Source organism: Sapajus apella, unplaced genomic scaffold (assembly GCF_009761245.1).
Source record: "Sapajus apella isolate SASKATOON/1434 unplaced genomic scaffold, GSC_monkey_1.0 scaffold29, whole genome shotgun sequence".
Taxonomy (NCBI): Eukaryota; Metazoa; Chordata; class Mammalia; order Primates; family Cebidae; genus Sapajus; species Sapajus apella.
Genome location: NW_022436969.1, coordinates 17,834,354 through 17,860,088, shown reverse-complemented (window position 1 = coordinate 17,860,088; position 25,735 = coordinate 17,834,354). Strand labels below are relative to the sequence as shown.

Here is a 25,735-nt window from a genome sequence, read left to right as displayed (position 1 = left end):
AGCTGAGAGAAGGTCCCTGGGTCAGCTGGAGGCTATGTTCATGAGAGTTCAGAGCTTCTCTGTGTGGTCTTTCCACATGTACACCTGTGCTTCCTCACAGCATGGCGGCCTTAAGGCAGCTTGCTTGTAGGGCAGCCCAGGTCAGGAGGCAGAAGTTGTGTCCCCTCTTAGACCTGGTTTCCAGTCACACAGTGCCAGTTTCCCTGTCCTCCGTGAGCCACCCAGTCACTCAGATCCGCAGAGATTCAAGTTGGGAAAAATAGACCAGCCTCATTGTCAACGGGAGGAGGGGTGAAGAATTTGAGGCCTGTTTTAACTACTACTGCCTTAGCCTTCTGAAAGGGTCTTTCTCTGGAGGCTTTAATCTTTGTAGCCTTGCATATCTTATCTTGTAGGGGCAGGAACCCTTGGTTTTAAGTGAGGTGAAGAGCTTATAGGAACCAAACAGGAATGTACAGATTGCTCTTTTAATAATAAGTGAACCGAATAAGTGAAAACAATTGAGGCCAGGCTTTAGGCACATGATGAAGTTTCGTTTCTTGACAAGATTTATATTTAAGCTTTCTCACTTGTGTATTCTTGGTGGGGGTTGCCAAACAGTCCAGGATAACCATTTTGCCATTTGGCAGAGCTCAGTTTTCTTTAGGTTTTCAGTGGCCGAGGTTTGGCCGGACTGTTTCAGTGTTTCTACCCAGCAGGGCTTCTTGCACTGGGCCTGGGAGGATTCAGGGAAATCCGTGAAGACGTTTTTGCAGGATTGGATCACAATATGCTTTTCAGATCCCCAACTGTTTTGGCATCAAAGTAAAGCTTTTTGTATATTTATAGGGAAAAAAGGGAAGTCCGTTCTGAAATTATTATTTCTTCCTGTTATAGTGAAGCTGAAAAAAAGGGATAAGTTGTAATTTCTGGAGAAATATTTCTTTGAAAAATATAGTGCAGTTTGGTATCCATACCAGCTTTTCTTTTCTTTTTATGTATTGGCTTAGCTTCTACTCAGATTGTAGCATTTCCATCTTTAAAAACAAAGCTGTAACAACATGTTTTAAAAAATGGCTTATAAAAACCTCAGCTAGACCTCAAAATATCTTCAATGGACCTTTTCTCTACACAGAACTTCTTTATTTTGATGTGCTAGTAACACATAATAGCAGAAACTTTTTAAACTATAGAAAACCTTTAGAAAAAATTACTTAAAAAATCACCTGTAATTCTAACAACTAGGTAACTTTTGCTCTATTGCATCGTATCTGAGAACACTGAATATATTCAAGAAATTATGGAATATCTGCCTTGTGTGTACTGGGATCTCAGGATTCATCGATGAACAAGACAATGATCAAATCCATGTTAAGCCCTCAGTGCAGAGAAAGTGCACAACACATAGGTGGTTCCTACACTATGTTGGTTATTAGCAGTGATGAGCAGGGTTGCTTTCATTGCAAGCTTAAGGCAGGTCCCAGCCCTCAAGGGGCTTCTGGTCTGGTGGAGAAAAAGAGGCTTCTGCCGAGTGGTGTAGGGTGTGCAGGAGCAGGGGGTGCATGGAGAACACATAGGAAGAACCATTTAGTGATTCAAGGAAACAATGGGAACAGCCTGCTGGAGGAAGGGAGGAGGGAATGCTGAAGAAAGCAGCAGGAAAGAGTAGGGTGGGAAAGACCTGGAAATTGGAATGCCTGGCATGTCTGTAGAGCTGACATAGTACATTCAGTCCTAGAGTAAACATTTTCTCTCATTTTTTTTCTATTCATTGAGATCTAATTGACATAAGTGAAATGCAGAGAGCTGAGTGTATAGTTGGGTGAGTTTTGATAAATACAGATACTTGTATAAGCCATTCCCTTGTCAAGGTACAAAATGTTTCCATCACCCACTCCCTTCCCAGCCAATTCCCCACTTGCTCTCCTTCCTCCCACCAGAGGAACCAGTCTTGGATCTTTTTTCACTTTAGTGGAGTTTTGCCTGTGAGATGACTTCTTATCAATGGAATCACAGTGTGTCCTTTTTTGTGTCTGGCTTCTTTCTGTGAGCATGAGGTTTGTCAGACTCACGTGCAATTGCTTGTATGAGTGGCTTGTTCCATGCATTTCTGCATAGTATTTCACTTTATAGATATACCAACATTTATATATCCGTTGTCTTTCTGGTTTTCCCAGTTTTTGTCTATTGTAAAAATGCTGCTGTGAACATTCTTATAAAAGTCTTTTTCTGGGTGTGTGTTTTCATTTATATCGGAGTGGAACTAGCCACAAGGTATGTGTATATTTAACTTTATAAAACACTGACAAAGCACAGTCCAGAAAGTGCCTCCAGGCTGCAAGCAAAGCAATCCTGGGCTCTTCTCCCTGGAGTCCCTGTCCCGTCCAATATCTGAAACCCATTCTTTATGTGCTGTGTCCAGAGTTCCAGCTATTTTCTCTGTAGGAGAGCCAGGTGGTACCAGTTTCTTCTTCATGGTGAGCAGTAAAATTCCCCTAGTAATTTTTAATGGCAGGATGATATTTCATCATCTGGCTACACAATAATTCATTTAACCTGTACCCACTGGGAGACATTTAAGGTGTTTCCAATTTGGGGCTATTCTAAATTATGCTACAACAAATATTTGAATATTTTATAGCTGTTATGGTAATTTATTTTTTAGTGTTGATTCTAAAAATTTAGATTATTTGATTAAATGCTTAAACTTTTTAACAATGTGATCTCTATTGCCTTATTTTTTTCAAAAACATTGCTCAATTTATATACTCAGTAACAGTGACAAAGTGTGTTTCACAACTCCTCGACAGTATGGAGATTAGAAATGTCTTTTCTTTTTTTCAGACAGAGTTTCACTCTTGTTGCCCAGGCTGGAGTGCAATGGCGCGATCTCAGCTCACTGCAACCTTGCCTCCCGGGTTCAAGTGATTCTCCTGCCTCATCCTCCCGACTAGCTGGGATTACAGGCATGTGCCATTACGCCTGGCTAATTTTGTATTTTTCTAGTAGAGACAGGGTTTCTCCATGTTGGTCAGGCTGGTCTCAAACGCCTGACCTCAGGTGATCCACCTGCCTCGGCCTCCCAAAGTGCTGGGATTACAGGCATGAGCCACTGCACCTGGCCAGAATTTTATTTTATTTTTTTTGTCCTATGCTAATTGAATAGCAGAGAATTTTTAAAAATTTATGTACAATGAGTTGTTATGTCACTGCACTGCACGTCTCTTTAGGAACACTGAGGTAAATTCAGATGCTTAGACGAGGCTTGGTCTGCTTTATTATCTTCACATGTATAGATTTGTCGTGATTATTAATCTCTGTTGAGGCAATCAAATTGATATAACATGATGGTGACATTTTTAGCTTTTGGATATCAGGAGGCTGGACAGACTTTTCAAGTTATATTCTAACCAAAGAGAAAAAACTGATTTGACTCTAAGTCTCATTATTTTGAGAAGTGCCAGTTGTCATAGAATAACTAGGGAACATGGGGAAATTGATTAGAAATCTGATACCTTACCTCCGTATTGTGCATTTTGTCAAGTGCTTTCCTATTCATTATTTTGTCTTACACTTACATGAAAAATCTGAAGAATGTGTAGATTTGTATCCATGTCATTCATGAATATGTACTGGGATGTAGAGAACACATCCTCTGGATTTGTCATTTTAAGCCTAAATGATGGAAAACATTCAATTTAGTTTTGAAGTTCTCTAGACTATAGGAAATTAAAAACATATTACTCACCTATCACTACCTTTTTGCAGGGGAAAGGGGGTGATTGTGGAATTCTAACTCTGAAAGCGCTGGTTTTGGTGAGATGGCCAGGCTGCCAAAGTGCAATGAGGGTAGAGACTTCTCAGTGACCAGGACAGCTGCCTATTGCTGCCAGTGCACCTCCTCAGACCTATGGTCTCTTTGCAATTTGTATGCAGACACTTAGAAAGCAGTGACTTGCTGTGGCCTGTCCGTTTTGGAAATGAAGGCTGGGAAAACCATGAAGTCAAATTAAAACCTGCAGATAATTAGCTGGATGGCATAGCTGTACAGACTGAGGTAGCCTGGGAAATTTGGTAAAGCCTTAAAACTATTAGCTTCTGTTCAGCCAACTGGGCTGTTTTTTTTTTTGTTGTTGTTGTTGTTTGTTTTTTGTTTTTTTTTTTTTGAGACAGTCTCACTCTGTCACCCAGGCTGGAGTGCAGTGGTGTGATCTCAGCTCACTGCAACCTCCGCCTCCTTGGTTCCAGCCATTCTTGTGCCTCAGCCTCCTGAGCAGCTGGAACTACAGATGCATGCCACCATACCTGGCTAATTTTTGTATTTTTAGTAGAGATAAAGTTTCGCCATTCTGCCCAGGCTGGTCTCAAGCTCCTGGCCTCAAGTGATTCACCCACCTTGGCCTCCCAAAGTGCTGGGATTACAGGAGTGAGCCACCGCACGTGACCACAAGCTTTCTGATCAGTTGAGAATTATTAGAATATGTGTAATTGTTTGTTTCTGTGTTTTAAAAAGTATAGAGTAGTTTTTAGAGAAGTTTTAGGTTTATAGAAAAATTGAATGGAAAGTACAGAGAATTCCCCTTACACCCCTCTGTAAGATAGTTTTTGGGTCAAATTTTGGCTATTACTAATCACCCTTTTAAGAGCAAGTGACCAATCCAGTGCAGTTTCAACAATTTCTTTTTTCTTTTTATTTTCCTTCTTTTTTTTTTTTTTTTTTTTTGAGACAGAGTTTCACTCTTGTTGCCCAGGCCGGAGTGCCATGGTACAGTCTTGGTTCGAGCAATTCTCCTGCCTCAGCCTCCTGAATAGCTGGGATTACAGGCATGTAATCCCAAGCTCAGCTAATTTTGCATGTTTAGTATAGAGGGGTTTCACCATGTTGGTCAGGCTGGTCTGGAACTCCCAAACTCAGGTGATCTGCCTGCCTTGACCTCCCGGAGTGTTGGGATTATAGGCATGAGCCACCATACCCAGCCAGTTTCAACAGTTTCTAAGACCTTTTCCCCTATAGTATTTACAATATAATCATGAGAATTATCAATCATAATTTAAGAATTTTTGCTTTTCCTGCTATTTAGTGGTATGTAATCAGAGGATATTTACATGTGTTCTTCCTATGGCAGAAGTGCCAGTTAAATAACCACTTAGTAGGTGTCCATTGGGATGAACAATTTTAGGATCATCTACAACATTATGCCAGTCTTAATCAGTCTTATAGACCAAGACAGGCAAGAAATGGGGCTGCCCCAGGTCAGCTTGCTGTTGAGGAAATATCACCAAGGAGAAAGCATTGTCTGAACAGTATTTCACTGTAAAACCCTCAGTTTGGGGCTCTGATTTTGTATTTTTTGAAGTATCATCATGCCTTGCCAGAACTCAGTAAGAATGTGACTGAAATCAGGTCATGAGAAAGATAAGATTTCAGACATCCCCTTGGAGCTGTTTGCTTGACCTTTGCTGCCTTAATTGGTTTCTATGGAGTTTGCCCCTGCCTAGAAATACCACATTCCTACTCATTTTCAACTTAGCTCAGTGTTTCACAAGGTTGTGTCTTCATACCATTCACTTCTCATCTCTTTTTCTGGAGGGGGTGTTTTTACCATCATAACCTTTTTTTTGGTATAAAAGCAGCATATTCTTTATTTTACATACTTAAATTTCGGAACAAAATGAACAAAATAAACAACAAAAAAACGCAATGCACAACATCCAATCCTGCTGTCAGAGTAGGGAGGGAATGGGGGCTTGACACCCTTGCTTCCTGTCTTCAACACAAGGACAGGAGAAAAAAAACCACTAGTCATCAGTAGGAAGAACTAGGGGGGACAGGGGCCCTCGAGGCTGCAGTGGGAGCCATTTTAACCATTTTTAAGTGTACAGCTCAGTGGCATTAAGTTCATTCAGGTTGTTGTGCAACCATCAGCACCATCCATCCCCAGAACTTCCCATCTTCTCAGATGGAAACGCCAAACCCCTTCAACACCAACTCCACGTTCCTTTCTTTCCCCAGCCTAAGGTAGCCTTCATTCAGCTTTTGTCTATGAATTTGATTACTCTGGGTAATCAAGCTTACATAACTGGAATCATACTCGATTTGCCCTTTTATGTCTGGCTTATTTCACTTAGCATACAGAATGTCCTCAAGGTTTATCTATGTTGTAGCATGTATTACAATTTCCTTCCTTTTTAAGACAGAATAATATACCATTGTATGTGTAGACCACGTTTTGTTTAGCCATTCATCCATCCACGGATACTTAGGCGGTTTCCACCTTTTAGCTGTTGTGAATAGTGCTGCTGGGAACATTGGTTTACACTGCTTTCCCTTCTTCTGTATGTATACCCGGAGGAGGAATTGCTGCATCATATTGTAATTCTATGATTAATTTTTTGAGAAACCACCATACTGTTTTCCATGTACCGGCACTATTTTACAGCCCCACTGCATCTTTTTAAAAAAGAAACAAGGGTCTTCCTATATATTATGTATCCTACATATTTGGATATTCTCTTTTAAAAAATAAGCTTTAAATGTGGTGATTTGTCAGTTGGATACTCAATGAAGTTAGATGTGTCTAAAGATAAAGGAGAATCTCCAAGTAGAATATAGACCAAGGATCCATATAAAAGGTGAAATTTTACACACACACAGAAAACAATATATTCTCGTCTCTCTAGTGTTATAACTGTAAAAGATTCAGCTAGATTTAGTGACCAAAGGAAAGAAAACACATGATTATTGTTTCTGGGTGTTGTAAATGTGTAACTAATAGGTTAATGTTTAATGGAGTTCGTTAAGTACAGATTCGCACACCTTTTCTAGACAGTGTCGTCTGATGGATTTTCAAGGCTTAATATTAAGGGCCCCTTTTACTGTCATTGGGTGCGACAGTCGTGTGTTTTCTCATGAGAAGACATGAGAAGAAGGGATCCAGCTGTAAGCTCTTCACCATGGCTACATCAGCTGGGGCAAAAACGGGTCAATGTGAGGTCTAGAAGAGGTGAAAAGAAGTTGACTTGTCAGACGTTTTCAGCCAGAAATTCTCTGGGGCTGGCGCAAGACAGGGGAAGTGTGGGCTCTGGGGCCATATGAGGCGGGAGAGAACTCTGCACTCTTCCCACAGTGGAGAGAGGGATCTGACCAGCGCTGGAAAGCGCTGCTTGACCTCTTTGTGTTTTCCTTCTCACTCACATTTTGACCTTTTAGAAAACCCTGTAAGACCCGTTGCTTTTTTCTCTGCTCTGGTCTCCTGGTGTTTGCAAAGTCGGCACTGCCATCTCTCATGATTTCCAGGCACCAACATCCGATTCTGTGACCTTCAGCCCTGGTGACCCTGCAGCTCCTTGGTTTCAAGTTCTGGGATGGTCAGGGTTTTACCGTGGTTCACAAAGATCTACATGGTGGCCCATGTCCCTGGCCAGCCCCCCCACCCGGCTCTCTCCTGCCATCTCTGCACTCCCTCCTCTGTGCTTTGCACTCGGGGTTCCCCTCCTTGATCCTCCACACCTTTGCTCCAGTTACCTGGATATCTCCCATCTGGCTTCAGAGATGCCTTTAGGGAAGCCTTCCCTGACCATCTGCCTTCTCCAGACTTAATTGGCCTTCCCCGGACACCCAGACACTCCTGCAGCCTCTGCCCTTCTCCCTGGTGACTTGGTTAGCCCCTGGCTTTCCCACCAGGGCATTGGGTCACAAAGTCCTCCATCCACTGCCATATTTGTGGCACTTGCTGTAGTCCCTGTGACAAAGCAGATGCTCAGTTAACAATGACTGAACGAAGTTTCAGTGAAAAATTGTTAGTGGGCATCCCTCATCCGCAGTCTCCTATGTCCATGTGGGGTGCTTCTCTGCTCACCCCTCCCCCACGTCCTCAAGGGAGGAGCAGTCATTGTCCTAACTAGGAAACAGCTGACCGTCTGCCCCAGAGCACGCGAGTGCTCTTCTTTTCCTGTTCAGGCTGTTCTCAGATGTTCTCAGGTTCTGACCCACAGGACAGAGCTTCTGGGGCGGGTCCACAAGTGCCCACTCAGGCTGTGATGCAGGAGGGAGTGTGTCACACAAGCCTCCACTGCGCCCATCTACACCACATCCTCCAGTTTTGCTTTCATCGGGAATATTGCAGTCTGCTTTTTCCAATCTCCATGACAGATTCTGAGCCTACTTCCACGGTCAGAAGAGGAAGGAAGGGATACCATTCACTGTCACCACTGTCCCGACATGAGCAAATGGGGAACTGCATATCGGAGCAAACCCTAGTGTGATTTCAAAGGCTAAGATACTCCTAGGTGAAACCTCGATAGTTCCAGCCAAGGCAGTGGTTAGGAGTTGGAGAATAGAAAAGGCGCCTTTTGGATTTCTCAGTTCTGTGAACGGCCTGTAACTGCATTTCACAAGTGGGTTTATATCATTTTAGGGGCACTTGGTTGTCACATGGAGCTTACAAGGCGGGGAAAAGAAATGAAGATCCCAACAAAGAGCATTTGGGGACATGCCTGGCTGTGGTTTTGAGGTAGTTCCAGCTAATTTTCTACAAATTTAACAAAATCACCAAGAACACTTGGTCAGCTTGAGCAAAGGAACAATCATAGGGAGAAATGTACATCGAGGCTAGGAATGGAAACCAGCCTCTTACTTGTCTGTTCCATTTCTTAGATAAAGCGGTTCAACACTTTTTGCGGGGGATGAGGGACAGGGTCTCGCTCTGTCGTGCAGGCTGGAGTGCAGCAGCACCATCATGGCTCATTGCAGCCTCGACTCCCTGGCCTCAAGTGATCCTCCCACATCAGCCTCCTCATGGCTGGGACTACAGGTGTGTGCCACCATGCCCGGCTGACTTTTTTGTAGTTTTTGCAGAGACGGAGTTTTGCCACGTTGCCCAGGCTGGTCTAAAATTCCTGGGCTCAAGCCATCTGCCTACCTTGGCCTCCCAAAGTGCTGGGATTACAGGCGTGAGCCACCACCCCCAGCCTGCACACTTTTAAAAACAACAATACTATTAGTCATCCTCAAATGGAAATGGTGACACCTGGACCGTGGGTCAGCTGGTGGTTGGGCTCCTTTTGAAATCGCTTTTCTTACTGATGGAAGACAGAACCACTGCTGTCAGGTGTTTGAAGTATTCCTTTCCTGCCTTCAGATTACTGATCGTGAGTTACTATTTACGCTTTGAATGGGACTGGTATCTCTGTGCCCTCTATTTGTCAGTAATTGTTTTTCTTCCTTTGGCTTTTCCTCAATATCCACTTTAAGTATCTCAGCATAGTTCCAAAGGAGCATTCCTCGATTGTCTGAGACATGAATCTGAAGAATTTTAAGGAAAGAAATCTGCTTGATCTAAATTTGTCACTATTGGCAGCCAGTCCCTCCTCCCCCAATGAAAACAAAAGGCAAAAAGAAAAGGAGCAAAAAAGAGAAAAGTTACTGGACATGGACATGTTTTGTATGGTTTTAATTTTGGGACATGTTTATTTTGCACATCTAATGGTAGCACCAAATGCAAAGAGAAGCAAATCATGTTTTATTCTAAAATGTTCTCATTATGAAGCTGTTTTTTTTTTTTTTTTTTGTCTGTTGAGTGTACTGCTCTTAAAATGAGGGAATAACAGTTAAAACTGCCAGCTGAAATATAATATAAACGACATTTCAAGTAATTGCTCTGAGAACTGTATTTAAAACGTGTATCGCAGGCATCTTTCCTTCCCTCTCGGCTCCCTAGCCTCTCTGTTTTTCCTAGTTTTTGTTGCCATTTCACACGCTCATCAATTGACTAAGTGCTTTCGTGATTGACACACTATAAAACTGGAAGTGAGTCATATCTGCATTAGTAATTAGCCTCCTATCAAATAACTGCTTGTTTATTCACGAGTAGTAAGTATTAATTCAAATGGTCACTTCACAGTTCATTCTCTAATGATTTCATGAGATGTAAAGCTTACAGAGCACAAAATCGCCACTTTCACAGGGATAATTGAGCAGTATTATTTATCAAATGCACTCAACTGTTCATCTAAACCTCTTTTGTCTGGGGAAAGTTCATTTCTTTCATGCAAGAGAGAAAACATTCCTTCATTCACTGTTCAGTTACCACCATGGAGGCAGGTAGGGCCTTCTATGGAGAATTTTTGGAGGGGAGTCGTCCCTGGTATTGAGCCCTGTAGATTTTCTGAGAGCATGCAGAGAACAGCTGCACTGTCTGTGGAGAGGAGAGGCTTCACTTCTCTCTGCACATGGGAAGTTGACCTCTGATGTTGGAAAATTAGGTTATCTGTATTTTTTAGACATCTGTGCCTGAAATGGATTTAATATATTTAAGTTAAGATTGAGGCCCACATGAACATTCCTGTCTGGATTCCTCTTTAGAAAGTGGTGTTTGATGTGTGCCTACTTTATTTATGTGACACTGTTTATGTGCATTCCAGCGATCATTAACAAAAGCTACTTGGTGGAAAATCGTGATGAAAGTGGATTTAAAAATGTCGGTATCAGCTGCAGGTTTAGCAAGACTACATTGACTGTGAGTCTAGTGAGAACCCCTGCATCATCAATTTGTGTTCAACCAACCTTAAATCCAGAGAAAAGGCAGTTTAGTCAACCATGCAAAAAAAAAAAAAAGGCAAAAGAAATATTGTGGATTTTACTGGGACAAGGGTTTAAAATTCTATATACTGGCTGGGCATGGTGGCTCATGCCTGTAATCTCAGCACTTTGGGAGGCTGAGGTGTGTGGATCACCTGAGGTCAGAAGTCTGAGACCAGCCTGGCCAACATGGTGAAACCCTGACTCTACTAAAAATAAAAATAAATTAGCTGGGCATGGTGGTGGGTGCCTGTAATCCCAGCTACTCAGGAGGCTGAGGCAGGAGAATTGCTTGAACCCAGGATGCAGAGGTTTCAGTGAGCCGAGATTGCACCATTGTACTCCAGCCTGGGTGACAAGAGCGAAACTTCATCTCAAAAAAAAAAAAAAAAAAAAAAAATTCTATATGCTAACAGAGAATCCTTCAGTTTTTCTACATTATGTATAAGACCAATTTGTCAACACACGATTGGTGAATTGGGCCTCTATTAATCAGCTTGGGCTACTGTAACAAGTAGCACCGACTGGCCAGCTGAAGCAAGAGACATTGATGTCCTCACAGTTCTGGAGGCTGACGTCCAAAGTCCAGGGGTCAGCAGAGTTGCTTTCTTCTGGCTCATAGTGGCTTCTTCTCCCTGAGTCCTCACATGGTCTCCCCTCTGTACTGTCTGTGTCCTAATCTGCTTTCCTTATGACACCAGAAATATTGAAATAGGGCCATTACAATGACTTCATTTAACTTAATCATCTCTTTAAAGATGCTGTCGCCAGATACAGACATACTCTGAGCTACTGGAGGTTAGAATGTCAGTGTATGAAGTCTGGGGGAGACAGTTCAGCCCATAATGGGGCAAAGTGAAGACGCATTGTATTTAGATTCTTCATAGCACTGTTTTCCTCTTCATCAGACTTACTGCTCTCAGGACCCCTAGTTTGTTTGCTGGTCTCCAGTTTGGGGACCTTGAGGACTATTGAGAGATTTTGGGGACAATGGCCAACATGGTAAGGAAGGCTTTGATAAAGATAAAAGTTGACCAGCTCCTCGCTTGAGAGCTTGTCCTGAAGTTTTCACTATGGTTGTTCTTCCGTTTGGTATCATTTTCTTACCTATGACTAAGCTCTCAGAATAAAAGCTGGCAAAGGGTTGATAAAGTACTGGAACATGGTACTGAAATAACTGTGGATGAGGTGTGGTGCACATCTGTAATTATGGCACTCAGAGGTCAAGGTGGGTAAATCACTTGAGCCCAAAGGTTCAAGACCAGCCTGGGCAATATAGTGGGACTCTGTCTCTATGAATAAAATGTTAAAAAGTCAGCCAGGCATGGTGTGACTGCTGGCAGTTACAACTATTTGGGAGGCTGAGGTAGGAGAATCTCTTGAGCCCAGGAGGTCAAGGCTGTAGTGAGCTGTGACCATGCCACTGCACTCCAGCCTGGGTGACAGAATGAGATCCTATCTCAAAAGAAAGAAAGAGAGAGAGAGAGAGAAAGAAAGAAAGGAAGGAAGGAAGAAGAAAGACAGAGGAAGGAGGGAGGGAGGGAAGGAGGGAAGAAAGGAGGGAGGGAAGGAAAGAAGGAAGGACACTAGTTGATGTAAGAGGGTGGAAAAACTGGATTAGGATCCTATCTCAAAAGAAAGGAAAGAAAGAAAGGAAAGGAAGGAAGGAAGGAAAGAAGGAAGGAGAGAGAGAGAGAGAGGGAGGGAGGGAGGGAGGGACAAAGCGGGGGGAGGAAGGAAGGGAAGGAGGGCACTGGTTGGAGTAAGAGGGTGAAAAAACCAAATTAGGACTTACCAGCTGTCTCAGCCTGGGATTTCTTTCCTTTTCTTTGCAATTATAGAAGTAGTGTGGCACAGCGCTTAAGAGAACAAACTGGCCAGTCGCGGCGGCTCACACCTGTAATCCAAGCAATTCGGGAGGCAGAGTTGGGTGGATCACAAGGTTAAGAGATCGAGACCATCCTGGCCAATATGGTGAAACCCAATCTCTACTAAAAAAAAAAAAAAAAAATACAAAAATCATCTGGGTGTGGTGGAGCGTGTCTGTAGTCCCAGCTACTTGGGAGGCTGAGGCAGGAGAATTGCTTGAACCCAGGAGGCGGAGGTTGCAGTGAGCGGAGATTGCACCACTGCACTCCAGCCTGGCAACAGAGTGACACTCTATCTCAAAAAAAAAAAAAAAAGTACAAACTGCCTGGGTTCAAGCCCAGCCGTATACAGTTCAGCACCTGTGAGATCATCTTGGGAAGATTGCCTAATCTTTCTGTGCCCCAATATTCTCATGTGTAATAGGGGGAAATGACAGTACTTACTTCATAAGAAGAATGTAGTTGTAAGAATTCAAAGAGTTGTCAGGACATGGTGCCTCGTGTCTTTAATCCTAGCACTTTGGGAGGTGTGGATCACTTGAGGTCAGGAGTTTGAGACTAGCCTGGCCAACATGGTGAAACCCTGCATCTACTAAAAATACAAAAATTAGTTGGGCGTGGTGGTGGGCACCAGTAATTCCAGCTACTCCAGAGGCTGAGGCAGGCGAATCACTGGAGCCCAGGAGGCGGAGGTTACAGTGAGTTGAGATCATGCCACTGTACTCCAGCCTGGGTGACAGAGTGAGACACTGTCTGAAAAAAAAAAAAAATCGAAGTGTTAGTAATGCTAATGAAGCATGTGGCACTGGCGTTGGCCACAGTAAGTGCTCTGTGGCATTAGCAGTCATTCATCTTTGTTTCTTGCACACTCTCCATCCTCTCCCTCTGCTCAGCAGAGTAACTGAAAGAGCTGCCACTGTACTTAACATATCAACCTGGTCTCCAAGCGAATGCAGGAATCTTTTTGTTTCTTTCTTGGTATTACAAAAAGGAAAGTCCAGTGACTCTAGGTATGTGTGGACATTTGGGGGCAGGCAGTAGAGAGGGTGGCAGAGGACTCTTGAGTTAACACCACCTGGTTTCTTTTGGTACCTGCAACTCAGTAGTTTGTTTCTTGACCTCTCTTTTCATCAGTTTCCAAATGTGTCAAATGGGTACAAAAACAATAATGGGGTTGTTTGGGATTAAATGAGATGATATATGTGTAAAGCTCTTAACGTGCATGTGGTAAACTTGTTAGTTCTTTCCATTTTCAAGTGTGAAACTGGAAGACACAAAGTAATTACATTCTGTTTCAGATGTCTTTGTAAATGACCTTGTCTTTTCTCCCTCCCAAATCGGCTGCCTGATAACCCTGGCTCACGTGGCACCTCTACTTTGTAGAGTTGAGTTTCACATGTGCAGCAGTAATGAATGATCGCAACCCACATATTCATAGAGTTCAGCTTTTATGATGCAGACATTTACAAAACAATTGGACAGTGATGAATAGCTGTGAGGATGTTCTCCCTTGTCCTCCTTGTGAAAACCCTGAGCACATTATTTCACTTCTAACGCACATTAGAAACAGTGGTTGTCTTCTAAAGGAAAGTGGCACATGCACAGAGATAGCCAAAACATCTGACACGCTGAAATCACTTGCAGACTAAAATTGATTGGAGAACGTTTCTGGCATGTGGAAAGAGTTACCATAATGAGATAGAATTATTAGTCCCTGTTGATTCTATGGAATTCTAGAAACAGGGAAAAGAAAAGCAAAGAAATAAAAACCAAGAAAACCAGGCAATTAGAGTAAGTTAACAACTTCCTTCCCAAGACATATACACATATGTGTATGTGTGTAAATTATTTTTGGGGGTGGGAGGATGGAGTCTCGCTCTTTCACCCAGGCTGGAGTGCAGTGGTATGATCTTGGTTCACTGCAGCCTCTGCTGTCTGGGTTCTAGGAATTCTCTGGCTTCAGCCTCCCAAGTGGCTGGGATTACAGGCATCCACCAGTATACCTGGCTAATTTTTGTATTTTTTTTTTTTAGTAGAGATGGGGTTTCACCATGTTGGCCAGGCTGGTCTCAAACTCCTGACCTCAAGTGATCTGCCCACCTCCGCCTCCCAAAGTGCTGGGATTACAGGCGTGAGCCACCGCGCCTGACCTAAATTTTTATGTATACATATATATATTTACACACACACACACACTTACATATATACATATATGCGCGTGTGTGTGTGTGTGTGTGTGTGTGTGTATATATATATATATATATATACAATTGACCCTTGAATAATGTGAGAGTTAGGGGTGCCAACCCCCCATGCAGTCAAAAAATTCATGATTAACTTTTGATTCCCCAAAAAACTTAACTACTAATAGCCTACTGTTGACTTGTAGCCTTGCTGATAACATAAACAGTTAACACATATTTTATGTGTTGTATATATTATATACTATATTCTTACAATCAAGTAAGCTAGAGAAAAGAAATTGTTATTAAAATTGTAAGGAAGAGGCTGGGCCTGGTGGCTCACACCTGTAATCCCAGCACTTTGGGAGGCTGAGGTGGGTGGATCGCCTGAAGTCAGGAGTTTGAGACCAGCCTGACCAACATGGTGAAACTCTGTCTCTACTAAAAATACAAAAAAATTAGCTGGGCTTTGTAGCGTGTGTCTGTAGTCCAGCTACTCAGGAGGCTGAGACAGGAAGATTGCTTAAACCCAGGAGGCAGAGGTTGCAGTGAACTGAGATTGTACCACTGTACTCTAGCCTGGGTGACTGAGTGAGACTCAGTCAAAAAAAAAAAAAAAAAAAAAAACAACTGTAAAGAAGAGACAATATTATATTTACTGTTCACTAAGTGGAAGTGGATCATCATGAAGGTCCTCATCCTTGTCGCATTCACATTGAGTAGGCTGAGCAGGAGGACAAAGAGGGGTTGGTTTTGCTGTCTCCAGAGTGGCAGAAGCACACAAAAAAATTCGTTTATAAGTGGACCTATGCAGTTAAAAGCCTTGCTGTTTAAGTGTCAACTGTACACACACATTTAGACATACATTTGCACAAATGTATTGCATATCTATTTTAAAAATGAAAAATACTGGACTTTGGTTTTTTAAAAAAGTTACCCATGTCCATTCAGGTTAGAGAAAGTCTGGAGTCGGTAGCAGTTCATGTGGAGAAAGGCATTTTTTGGTTACTGTTGCTTGCTACCCCAACCTGAGTTAGCAATCTAAGTTTACTCTCAGAAAAGTGAATGCTTGCTAAGGCTGAATGACTAAAACAAGGGATGTGATATTTTCACTGTATTCTTTGCAATTCAGAAAACATTTGGAGTTCTCTATTCAGTTCCTGGGAGCTGCATTTTAAAATAAGGTTGTGTCCAGAGCCTTATGACAAGGCGAGGATGTCTTGTTAAATGATGAATCTTTTCAAGAAACTAGAATATTGAGGCTAAAAATGAGAGATTCTGGAGGTGATGTATGATAGTTATGTTCAGATACTTGAAGGACAGTTACATGTAGGTGGATTCCAAGATCTTTTCTGCATCTCCAGCAAGTAGAATATTATGGAGGAGCTTGAATAATGTCAAAAAAGATTCTCTGGCCAGGCACAGTGGCTCAAGCCTGTAATCCCAGCACTTTGGGAAGTCGAGGTGGGTGGACCACTTGAGCCGAGGAGTTTGAGATCAGCCTGGGCAACATAGCAAGACCCTGTCACATGAAAAAATGCAAAAATTATCCAGGCGTGGTGGTGCATGCTACTCTGGAGGCTGAGGTGGGAGGATCACCTGAGCCCAGGAGGCTGGGACTGTGGGGAGCTGATACCATGCCACTGCACTCCAGCAGCCTGGGCAATGGAGTGAGACCTTGTCTCAAAAACCAACAAACAAAATCCTCTAATGAGGGAGTTGTCAAAAGGACTGTCTTAGGAGCTAATGACTTTCCTGTCACTGGAAGTATTTAGAGAAGGCCTGGGTTTTGGAAACATAATTCCTTCTCAGTGCTAGATTTTGAGTGAGATATCTACCAGGGTCCTTTCCAAATCCAGGATTTGTCTGGCTGGTCTCCTCCTGCTGGTAATAGTCATCTACATTCATTTTTTCTCCAGTTTGTTTCCTTATTACTCTGACTTTTTTTTTTAATTAATAGACATTTTTGGAACACCTTTAGGTTTATAGAAAACTGAGCAGAAAGTACAAAGTTCCATACTCCTCACCCTCTCCCTCCCCCCCAGTTTCGCCCACGGTTACCATCTTGCATTAGAATGGTACGTTTGTTTTAATTGGTGAAACAATATTGGTGCATTATTATTGTTGAGTCCATAGTGTACATGAGGGTTCACTCTTGGTGTGGTACATTCTGTGTGTTTAGACAAATGTGTAATGATATGTTCCCACCATTAGAGTATCATGCAGGTGGTTTCACTGCCCTAAAAATCTGTGCTCCACCTATTCTTCTCTCCTTTCCTCCCCCGAGCCCCTGGCAGCCACTGATCTTTTTGCTGTCTTCATAGTTTTGCCTTTTACACAATGTCATACAGTTGAAATCATATAGTATGTAACCTTTTCAGATTGACTTCTTTCACTTGGTAATTTTTTTTTTTTGAGACAGAGTTTCACTCTTGTTGCCCAGGCTGGAGCGCAGTGGTGCAATCTCAGCTCACTGCAACCTCAGCCTCCCAGGTTCAAGCTATTCTCCTGCCTCCGCCTTGCAAGTAGCTGGGATTACAGGCATGCGCCTCCATGCCTGGTTAATTTTTTGTATTTAATAGAGATGGGGTTTTACCGTGTTGGTTAGGCTGGTCTCGAACTCCTGACCTCAGGTGATCTGCCTGCCTTGGCCTCCCAAAGTGCTGGGAGCTGGGATTACAGGCATGAGCCATCATGCCCAGCCTTATTTATTTATTTAAAGACAGAGTCTCACTCTGTAGCCCAAGTTGGAGTGCAGTGGCACGATCTCAACTCACTGCAACCTCCGCCTCCCAGGCTCAAGTGATTCTTGTGCCTCAACTTCCTGAGTAGTGGGGACTACAGGTGCGCACCACCACAATCGGGCTAATTTTTTCTATTTTAGTGGAGATGGGGTTTTCACATGTTGCTTTGGTGGTCTCAAACTCCTGAGCTCAGGCAATCCACCAGCCTCAGTCTCCCAAAGTTCTGGGATTACAGGCATGAGCCACCGTGCCCGGCCAGTAATATGCATTTGAAGTTCTTTCATGTCTTGTTGTGGCTTGATAATTCATTTCTTTTCTTTATAATATTTCATCGTCTGGCTGCACCATAGCATGTGTTTCCATTCACCTATTAAAGGACTTCTTGGTTGCTTCTGAGTTTTGGCAATGGTGGTGCAGGTTTTTGTGTGGACCTAAGTTTTTAGTTCATTCAGGTAAATACCCAGGAGCATGATTGCTGAGTATGGTGAGCATTTTTATTACTGAGTATGGTGAGCATGTTTAGTTTTGTAAGAAACTGCCAAACTATCTTCCAAAGAGGCTGTACCATTTTGTATTCCCACTGAAAATGAATGAGAGTTCCTGTTGCTCCACATCCTCACCAGCGTTTGGTATTCTCAGTGTTTTGGATTTTAGCCATTTTGTACATGTGTAGTGGGCTTTTTTCTCATAGTTAGATGTGTTATCTCCAAATCACTATGAAAAATACTTTTAACACTATTATTAATGTAACATAATGCTAGTATCTTTCAGAATCCAAATAAAGACATTGGAAACAAGAACAAGCTCTTATGTTCATACCAATATTGATAATAATAATAATACGAATTTATTTGTGAGTACTTTTTGAGTTTATTCTGAAAACAAATGCCACTAGGAGATGATTCACAAGACACATTTCTGATTAACATGTATAAGCAGTTATATGCCAAAGCTTCGATTTTGGCAATCGATGTGTACCAGTTCTCAAGATGCACTTTTGTTTTTGAATAGCTGTTACTGATTGCATTCCCGCCCCCACCACCCCCTGCCGGCCTTCTTATTATTTTTTGAGATGGAGTCTCGCTCTGTTGCACAGCTGGAGTGCAGTGGTGCCATCTCGGCTCACTGCAACCTCCACCTCTTGGGGTACAGCGATTCTCGTGCCTCAGTCTCCCGAAGCTGGGACTATAGGTGTATACCACCATGCATGCCTAATTTTTTTTTGTATTTTTAGTAGAGATGGGATTTCACTATGTTAGCCAGGATAGTCTTGATCTCCTGACCTTGTGATCCACCTGCCCTGGCCTCCCAAAGTGCTGGCATTACAGGTGTGAGCCACCATGCCTGGCCTTGATTTTATTTTTTAAAAAGTTTATTGTATATATTTAAGGTGTACAACTTGATTTCATACACTTACACACTGTGAAATAATCATCACAATCCAGATAATTCATATATTTAGCACTTCACATAGTTACCCTTTTGTGTATATGATGAATACTTAAGACCTACCCTTTTAATAAATAAATTTCGAGTATTCAGTACTGCGTTGTTACCTTCCCTTATATCTCCAGAACTTAACCCTCTTGCGTAACTGTAACTTTGTATGCATTGACCAATACCTCCCTGTTCCCTTCTCCCACAGCCCGTGGCAGCCACCATTCTACTGGTTCTGAGTTCAACTATCTTAGATTCTACATTTAAGTGAGATCGTGCAATAGCTCTCATTCTGTGCCTCGCTTATATCGATTCTGGATTGAGACTTTTCAGTGTCTTTGTTTCAGGTATTTCAAGTCGCATATGTCATCATTAAAGCTGCCAATGCACCTCGACCTGGAAACTGGATTTTGGAGCATTCTCTGGATGGCACCACATTCAGCCCCTGGCAGTATTATGCAGTCAGTGACTCGGAGTGTTTGTCTCGTTACAATATAACTCCAAGACGAGGCCCACCCACTTACAGGGCCGATGATGAAGTGATCTGCACCTCCTACTATTCCAGACTGGTGCCACTTGAACATGGAGAGGTAGGTATGGTGCCCACTGTGGCAAGACCTGTTTCCTTCATCAGAGTCTGCCTGCATCAAATGTTAAGACAGGCATTGTCAGCCGGGCACGGTGTCTTACTCCTGTAATCCCAGCACTTTGGGAGGCCGAGTCAGGCAGATCACCTGAGTTCAAGTGTCTGAGAGCAGCCTGACCAACGTGGAAAAACCCTGTCGCTACAAAAAATACAAAAATTAGCCAGGTGTAATGGCACGTCTGTAATCCCAGCTACTCGGGAGGCTGAAGCAGGAGAATTTCTTGAACCCGGGAGGTGGAGGTTGCGGTGAGCTGAGATTGCGCCACTGCACTCCATTCTGGGCAACAAGTGCGAAACTCCATCTCAAAAAAAAAAAAAAAAAAAAGACAGGCATTGTCAGAGCCAGCATCAAACACTCACAATTGATCTCTGTCTATACAAAGATCTTTAATATAAGCATCTACCTCTATTTAAAGTGGCCTTGAATTGTGTCTATGATGAGTAATTTCACAATCAATATAGTTGACCTTGTTGACTTCCTGTCTTCAAGGACACTGTCAGTCTTCACTTTGCTGGGATTTCATATCATGCCCTCAGATCCTCCTCAGATCATCTTTCCCACAGCACCAGGGCAAGGTTTGTTGAAATATTAGAGAGCTAAAATGTCCCCCAAAGTTGTAGTTCTCGGTTTTTCAGTGTTCTCCTCTCACTGGTAGGTGGTGAGCACTGGAGATTCTTGAAGTCTTGCAGTTCAGTGCCCAGCACACTCAGATTGTACAGACTTCCTTAAAGTCAGGATCAAGAGAATTGCTTGATCCTGGGAAGTGGAGGTTACAGTGAGCCAGGATCTCGCCACTGCACTCCAGCCTGGGTGACAAAGCCAGACTCCATCTAAACAAACAAACAAACAAAAATTGACGTTTGTTTATTTTGATGCCTTCATCTTCAGATTCATACATCACTGATCAATGGCAGACCAAGCGCTGATGATCTTTCACCCAAGTTGCTAGAATTCACTTCTGCACGATATATTCGCCTTCGCTTACAACGCATTAGAACGCTCAATGCAGATCTCATGACCCTTAGCCACCGGGAACCTAAAGACCTGGATCCTATTGTTACCAGACGCGTGAGTATGGGACAGCACTCCTGCCACTGTGAAAGATTCACTTTATTTAAGGGAACTCTTATTTTTCTTCTTTCCATTTTGGTTGTTCTTTGCCCCACGTTGGCCTTTTTCTTTTTTTTTTTTTTCCAGCGGCTATATCTTTATTTCCTGTAAGATTGCTATGTATCATTTGTTACAGATGCTGCCTTTAGGTGATGGGCCAAAATCATGTCCTCAGGTCCCTCACCCACTCCATCCCCATAGTGCCATAATGTGGTGAATGTCATGGTCTTTGTTCTTCACATTCTAGTCTGGTTCCACATCTGATCTTCAGCAAGTGAGGGTTTTCTTTTAAAGTTTGGGACACTTATTTACATTCAGGAAAGCATACAGATTTTAAGTATATAGTTAAGTGTACAAGAGGGGTGTGGCAAAAATTTTCTTCTTTTTTTCTTTATGCCTCTTTCTTTATATTTCTTGCTAGCACTTTCTAGTTGGCAAGATGTGGCAAAAATTGTCATATCCCTTCAATAACCCAGGAGTGGGATTACTAAGTTACAGGGTAGCTGGATGTTTAACTTAAAAACAAAAAAATACTAAACTTACATCAAAAGTGGTTGTATCCAGCTGGGTGTTGTGGCTCACGGGGGTAATCCCAACACTTTGGGAGGCTGAAATGGGAGGGTCACTGGAGCCTGGGAGTTTGGGACCAGGCTGGGCAATATGGTGAGACCTCAACTCTATTTAAAAAAAGAGGAGGGGGCGGGGCATGGTGGCTCACACCTGTAATCCCAGCATGTTGGGAGGCCGAGGTGGGTGGATTATGAGGTCAGGAGTTCAAGTGCACCCTGACCAACATGGTGAAACCCTGTCTCTACTAAAAATACAAAAAAAAAAAAAAAAAAAAAAAAAAAAAGCTGGGTGTGATGGTACATGCCTGTAATCTCAGTTACTCAGGAGTCTGAGGCAGGAGAATCACTTGAACCCAGGAGATGGAGGTTGCGGTGAGCCAAGATCATGCCACTGCACTTCAGCCTGGGCAACACTCTGTCTCAAAAACAAAAACGGCAGTTGTATCCTTCTGTAGTCTGACCAGGAATGTGTGAGAGTTCTGGTTGCACCACACACTCTTAGCTATTTAGGGCTGTCAGTCATGTCTATGCCGGCTCTTCCTATGTGCGTGCATTGGCATTTTGTGATGTTAATTTGTTTCTCTGATGACTAATGTTGACAATGTGCTTACTAGTATCCAATCAGAGTTTTTTTGGTCCGTTTTAAAATTGGACAAAAAATAAGCCTCCTTAGTACTGACTTATAAAAGATTTTTATACTTTTTTTATGAATCCATCAGATATGTATATATTGGAAACATATCCGTTTTACTTGGTGCTTGCGTATTCACTTTCCTATGACTTTTGATGAGCAGAGGTTTTGTGATGAATCCCAATTTATCATTTTTTCTTTTATGGTTAATGCTTTCTATGACCTCTCAAAAAATATTAGCTTATCCCAAAGTTACCAAGATATCACTGTAGGCTTTCTTTTAGTAGCTTTATAGTTTTAGCTTTTACATTTATAATTCATTTCATATTAATTTCTTTTGCTTGGTGTGAGGAAGAAGTGAAAGTCTTTTTATTTTTTTCTGTATGCATATGCAATCGTTCTAGCATCATTTGTTGAGAATACTTTACTTGTTTTGGGGCCCTTGTTGGAAACTATTCAACCTTATTATGGTGGGTTTATTTCTGAACTCTACTGTTCCGTAGATCTATTTGTCTCTTCTTATGCCAATAACAAGCTTTCTTGGTTACTGAAGCTTTATAGTAGGTTTGAGGGGTCAGGTTTCTTGTATTTCCTTATACATTTTAAATCACTTTAATTTCTATTAAAAAAATAAAGCCTGCTAAGATTTTCGTTGGGATTCCATTAATTCTGTAGACCAATATGGAAAGAATTTTAGAAGACATTTTAACAATGTTGAGTCACCCAATCTATGAACATGCTATAACTTTTCACTTCTGTAAGTCTTCTTTAACTCCCCTTGGCAGTGTTTTATTGTTTATTTGAAAAGGTCTTGTTCAATAATTCTCAATAATGTTCAATAATGAAAAAAGAAATCAAAGGCACCCATAGTAAGACTAAACTTATTATTTGTAGATGACGTGATTATGTACGTAGAAAATCTACAAAACAGCTACCAGAAATAAGTGAATTTAGCAATGTGGTAAAATACAAACTCAATAAACAAAAATGAATCACATTTTTAGACACTAGCAATGAACAATGGAAAATGAAATCTAAAAAGAAGTGTATTAACACCAGCATGTGAAAACATAGAGAAGTGAGGAAAGCACTTTATTCTGTTAATGTGATTTGCATTTCTTGATTTGTGTGTGGTAAACTAACTTTGCATTCTAGGATAATTCTTACTTGTTCATGATCTTTTCTATAGAGTGTTGTATCCAATTTCCCATATTTTTTAGGGTTTTTAATAATGAATTTTGAAAGATTACTCACTTGATTTAAGATGCATCCAAGTTGGGGGATTTTTTTAGACTTCTGTGGGTTCTGTTGAGCTAATTTGAGCATAATTCATTTTAATTGAGCACAGAATTCTTTGTTCATGAAATATAATTGTTAAATGTACATATAATTATTTTTTAGAGTACCAGTAAAAACCCTTAAAACACATGAGATATTTGTTGTTGTGGCAACATTTTCATTTCACTGAAACTGAGGTTTTAATTTTTGTTCATAACTTTTTCCTTAGTATTATTATTCAATAAAGGACATTTCTGTTGGAGGCATGTGTATCTGCTATGGCCATGCTAGTAGCTGCCCATGGGATGAAGCTACAAAGGTGAGTTCTAGTATTTTACATTTTACTAAAACTTCAAAACAGAAATTGTAGCTATATTTGCATTACTCTTTTTTTATTCAAAGCAAACATGGGAAGGTGTAAAATTACACTGCAAAAAAACAGATTTTCAGAAATTTAGTGTATTTTTTAACAATTTCATTTTGTTTTGGAGGATATATTTCTAATTAAGTTCTTACAGTGCTTTTTTTGAGTGGTAAAATAGCCCTAACATAAAATTTACCATTTGAAAGTGTACAGTTCAGTGGTCTTACTAATTTTGAAGCTCTTCTGTTTATAAGAACGTGAAACAGACAACATATGCAGTTATAAATTATGTTTACATTTTTTAAAAGAAGAGTTTTCCACTTTGGGAGGCCGAGGCGGACAGATCACGAGGTCAGGAGATTGAGACCATCCTGGCCATGGTGAAATTCGTCTCTACTAAAATACAAAAAATTAGCCGGCTGTGGTGGCCCACGCCTGTAATCCCAGCTACTCAGGAGGCTGAGGCAGGGGAATTGCTTGAATTTGGGAGATGGAGGTTGCAGTGAGCCAAGATCATGCCACTGCACTCCAGCTGGCAAAAGAGCAAGACTCTGTCTCAAAAAAAAAAAAAAAAAAAAAAACGGTTTTCTATTCCCATTTTCTCCCCTTCCATTTTTTTGGTACTAAATCAAGATTTTAAAAGGGTGTGGTGGCTCCCGCCTGTAATCCCAGAACTTTGGGAGGCTGAGGTCAGTGGGTCACTGGAGGCCAGGAATTTGATACCAGCCTGGCTAACGTGACAAAACCCCGTCCTTACTGAAAATACAAAAATTAGTGAGGTGTGGCTGTGTGCACCTATAATCCCAGTTACTCGAGAGGCTGAGGCATGAGAATCGCTTGAACCTGGGAGGTGGAGATTGCAGTGAACCGAGATCATGCTGCTGCATTTGAGCCTGGAAGACAGAGTGAGACTCTGTTCTCAATTAAAAAAAAAAAAAAAGATTAAAAGGTTTATCTGTTTTAACATAGTATTAAATGAATAATATTACGTCTTCTCCATTTATTTATTTATTTATTTATTTATTTATTTATTTAATTTTTGAGTTGGAGTTTCGCTCTTGTTGCCCAGGCTGGAGTGCAGTGGTGTGTTCTCGGCTCACTACAACCTCTGCCTTCTGGGTTCAAGCGATTCTTTTGCCTCAGTCTCCCAAGTAGCTGGGATTACAGGTGCCCAGCACCATGCCCACCTAATTTTTTTGTATTTTTAGTAGAGATGGGGTTTCACCATGTTGGTCAAGCTGGTTACAACATCTTCTTTTATGAAGTTACTTCTTATTTTCCTCTAATCTTTGTAGTTCTTTTTTTTTTTTTGAGACAAAGTCTTGCTCTGTGACTAGGAGCCAGGCTGGAGTGCAGTGGCGCAATCTCAGCTCACTGCAATCCCCACTTCCTGGGTTCAAGCAATTCTCCTGCCTCAGCCTCCCGAATAGCTGCGACTACAGGCGCGTGCCACCACACCCAGCTAATTTTTGTATTTTTTGGTAAAGATGGGGTTTCGCCATGTTGGCCAGGATGGTCTCGATATCTTGACCTCATGATCCTCCCGCCTCGGCCTCCCAAAGTGTTGGGATTACAGGCATGAGCCACGGCACCTGGCCATCTTTGTAATTCTTTACCTCTTGAATAGGACTATTCTATTATCAATGCTGAAAAATATATAGAAGAACACTAAGAAAATTATTAATAGGAGGTTCTAAACCCTTAATGTCCATGTATCTCTTTTAAAACATTTTGTTAGTTAAGTCATATTTTGGTTTTGCTTTATTCCTCTTCATTTCAGTTTGTAATCAGGTCATTTGTATATATTGGCAGCTAGAAATTAAAAGCCAATTTGCTTTGATCATAATCATATATCTTCTGTAGTGAGGTCTTGCCACATATTTGACAGATAGGTTCTTTTCATTCTAAAATTAAGAAAAAGAAGCAGATACATTTTCTGATGCAGTTTTGGCTTCCTTATTGTATAGAAACTACAGTGTCAATGTGAGCATAACACTTGTGGGGAGAGCTGTGACAGGTGCTGTCCTGGGTACCATCAGCAGCCCTGGAGGCCAGGAACCGTGTCCTCCGGCAATACATGTGAAGGTCAGTACATTTAGAACCTGAAGGTCAGTACCCTTTTCCTCTTAATACGTTTAAGTTTGTGGTGTCTTAACAACTTTTATAGTTAGCAAATAACTTATTTTCTTAGAAATTTAAGTAGTTTCCAAGCTGCAGATTATCTTAAAATTTCAATTGTTAAGGCCGGGCGTGGTGGCTCACGCCTGTAATCCCAGCACTTTGGGAGGCCGAGGCGGGTGGATCACAAGGTCAAGAGATCGAGACCATCCTGGTCAACATGGTGAA

At 41.8% G+C, this 25,735-nt stretch overlaps 1 protein-coding gene across 1 annotated transcript in view; it reads left to right on the top strand.

Annotated features, from left to right (window-relative positions):
* The window catches only part of LAMA1 (laminin subunit alpha 1), a 173,416-nt gene that overhangs the window by 43,191 nt on the left and 104,490 nt on the right, over window positions 1–25,735 (top strand). Inside the window, exons 4-7 of the mRNA XM_032293344.1 lie at window positions 19,138–19,380; window positions 20,326–20,505; window positions 23,255–23,344; window positions 25,357–25,474. Coding sequence (XP_032149235.1) covers window positions 19,138–19,380; window positions 20,326–20,505; window positions 23,255–23,344; window positions 25,357–25,474 — 631 coding nt within the window. The remainder of the gene's footprint in view (window positions 1–19,137; window positions 19,381–20,325; window positions 20,506–23,254; window positions 23,345–25,356; window positions 25,475–25,735) is intronic.